This window comes from Chrysemys picta, chromosome 13, assembly GCF_011386835.1.
Source record: "Chrysemys picta bellii isolate R12L10 chromosome 13, ASM1138683v2, whole genome shotgun sequence".
Taxonomy (NCBI): Eukaryota; Metazoa; Chordata; order Testudines; family Emydidae; genus Chrysemys; species Chrysemys picta.
In genome coordinates this window covers 12,581,790-12,584,360 of record NC_088803.1, presented here as the reverse complement: position 1 = coordinate 12,584,360, position 2,571 = coordinate 12,581,790, and the positions used below count along the sequence as shown (strand labels likewise).

The 2,571-nt window shown below is 40.5% G+C and overlaps 1 protein-coding gene across 1 annotated transcript; it reads right to left on the bottom strand.

Moving 5' to 3' along the window:
* Nucleotides 1-848: 848 nt before the first annotated feature.
* LOC101935612 (olfactory receptor 4D9-like) lies at nucleotides 849-1,790 on the bottom strand. Its single transcript, XM_005310441.3, has one exon. It carries the CDS (start codon nucleotides 1,788-1,790, stop codon nucleotides 849-851), a length of 942 nt encoding a protein of 313 aa, XP_005310498.3.
* Between the last annotated feature and the right edge of the window lie 781 nt (nucleotides 1,791-2,571).

Below are 2,571 nucleotides of genomic sequence, written 5' to 3'. Positions count from 1 at the left end.
ATTGTTACTGATTTATCTAGAAGAGAAGAGCACATTTATGAAAAAAATGGGGAAAGTATATAAAAGCAGATATCACTTGGAAGACTGGAGAGCATCTAGAGGAAGCTAAAAATATATCTATATTTGCAACTATTCAGGAAAAGTATTATAAAATACTTCATCAATGCTAAGTCAGTCCACTTAAGCTCAGGAAAATGTATAAGAAAGGGAAACATAATGGCTAGAGAAGGTGTGCAGGCATATATGCTGGGATTGCATTAAGATAATAGTACAGAAATTAGACAATATTTTTTGACAAATTAAACAGATTTCTCACGAATACTAAAGGTAGGCCACCTATAGAACCCAGAATTATTTTTCAAAGTTGGTTACTCACTGAGGGAAGGGCACACTGGTAACACAATTACTTCTGGTAACAAGATATTTGATAGTTCATGTTTGGAGAAGGATAGATCCACCAACATTAATGGCAAAGGGAAATAAAGTATGGGAAAACCTTCTAATGGAGAAAAAGGGAAAGATCCATTAATTCATTTAGTTGGGATTGGTCCTGCTTTGAGCAGGGGGTTGGACTAGATGATCTCCTGAGGTCCCTTCCAACCCTGATATTCTATGATTCTATTATTCTATGAATTGGGGTCAAGTAGAGTATGTATTGAATCATTTCCATGTTTGGAATTTGAACACAATGATTACAAACTTCATGCTAAGAGGTTGAACAACATGATTTTTTTAAATGTTAAAAATAGGGATTAAAGATATGTATTATAAAAACTCTGATGGAAAGTTCATTTAGGACAATAATAACATAATTGGGGGGGAAAGATAATTCACGATACATTCTGTCTTTATAGTTTCTTCCCCCAGGACAGAATTCTGCTCATCAGTCTCCTAATGGCCTTTTTCATCTCAGCGTTTCTCAGGGTGTAGATGATTGGGTTCAGCATTGGGCTGATTACAGTGTAAATGATTGAAGCCAACTTGTCCATGGGCAATTTCCGGAAGGGCCGAGCATAGATGAAGATGCAGGGTGTGAATTGTAAACACACAACTGTGATCTGGGATCCACAGGTAGACAGAGCTTTGCGCTTTCCATCTGTAACATGTTTCTTTATCTTGACAAAGATGATGGTGTATGAAATGAGCAGGATGATGAACATTACTATGACAAGCATCCCACCATTGGAAAATATCAGAAGCTCAACCAAGTAGGTGTCCGTGCAGGCCAGTTTGATGACTTGTTGGACATCACAGTAGAAATTGTCCAGGATATTTGGACCACAGAAAGGCAACTGGAGGATCAATCCAATCTGAACAGCAGAGTGAGCCAATCCACCCAACCATGCCCCTGTCACCAGCCTCATGCACACAACACGGTTCATACTAGTCAAGTACCGCAGTGGTTTATAGATGGCTATGTACCGATCAGCAGCCATCACCACAAGGACAACAACCATAGCACCGGCAATGAAGTGGAATAAGAACATTTGGAGGATGCACTCATTGAACGAGATCATTCTGTGCTGGGAGAGGAGACCCAACAGCAATTTTGGAGCATTGACTGATGAGTCACTGACATCTAGGAAAGCCAAGTTGGCCAGCAAGAAGTACATGGGGGTGTGGAGCTGGTGGCTGGTGATCACAGTGGTGATGATGGTGAAGTTTCCCAACCAGGTTGTCAGGTAGACTATGAAGAAGATGACGAAGAGACATCGTTGCAGGTCAGGATTCTGGATGAGGCCCAAGAGGACAAATTCTGTCACTGTGGAGCTGAGGTTCTGCTGTTCCATTTACTAGCTTCAAAACATGTCTAGAGAGAAAACTGTAATAATTAGTATGAAGAAGTTATTATTATTCCCTCCTTGAATTAGTAGTATTAAATCAATATTAATGCCTTTTAACAGACATTTGTTTAATAATTATCTTAGTTTACTAAATTCAGTCATCCTCAGTGCAGGGCATCCCTGCTACAGCAGACCCTATGAACTACACCAGTTGTCATCCTGAGTTTTGGGATCATTGGGCCTGAAAAGGAGCAGCCTACCCACGAAATCAAGCCTTTGCCTAGCCACTTTCCCTATTCATTTCCCTGCAGTCCTCATGTTGCACACATCCACGGGGTCTAAAGAGTCATGGTTGGGAATAACGTGAGTTGCAGGGAGTGCTCTTAGGCAGAGCTTCTGAGAGTCCAGTGGTTCTCAGTGTCGGGGTCATAAGAAATTGTCAGGTGTTCATGACAACCAGAATGCCCTTCCCATATTCATATGTGGCAAGGAGGTCCCACGTAGTTCCTCGTTTAGACTGAAGAAGAGTTGGAATGGAAAACAGGAGAACCACTTATTTAGAGGATTCATGTGCCCAGTGTGTGCCCTAGGTTACAAAAAGAGAAGGAATTAACCCTAATTGTCTTTAGAAGTAATTGCATGTGCTCACTGCATCTGAAATAAATCCAGTCACTGTATTGAGATGCCTATGGATAGTGGTGCATAATTTTAAACAACTGAATTTGAAAGCTGTGAACACAAAAAGATTTCTGTCTATGCATCCCTATTTAAATATTCAAAACTGCTG

What these genes read in the sequence shown, in the direction of transcription:
- LOC101935612 (XM_005310441.3), bottom strand. Translation starts at nt 1,790, where the DNA reads ATGGAACAGCAGAACCTCAGCTCCACAGTGACAGAATTTGTCCTCTTG.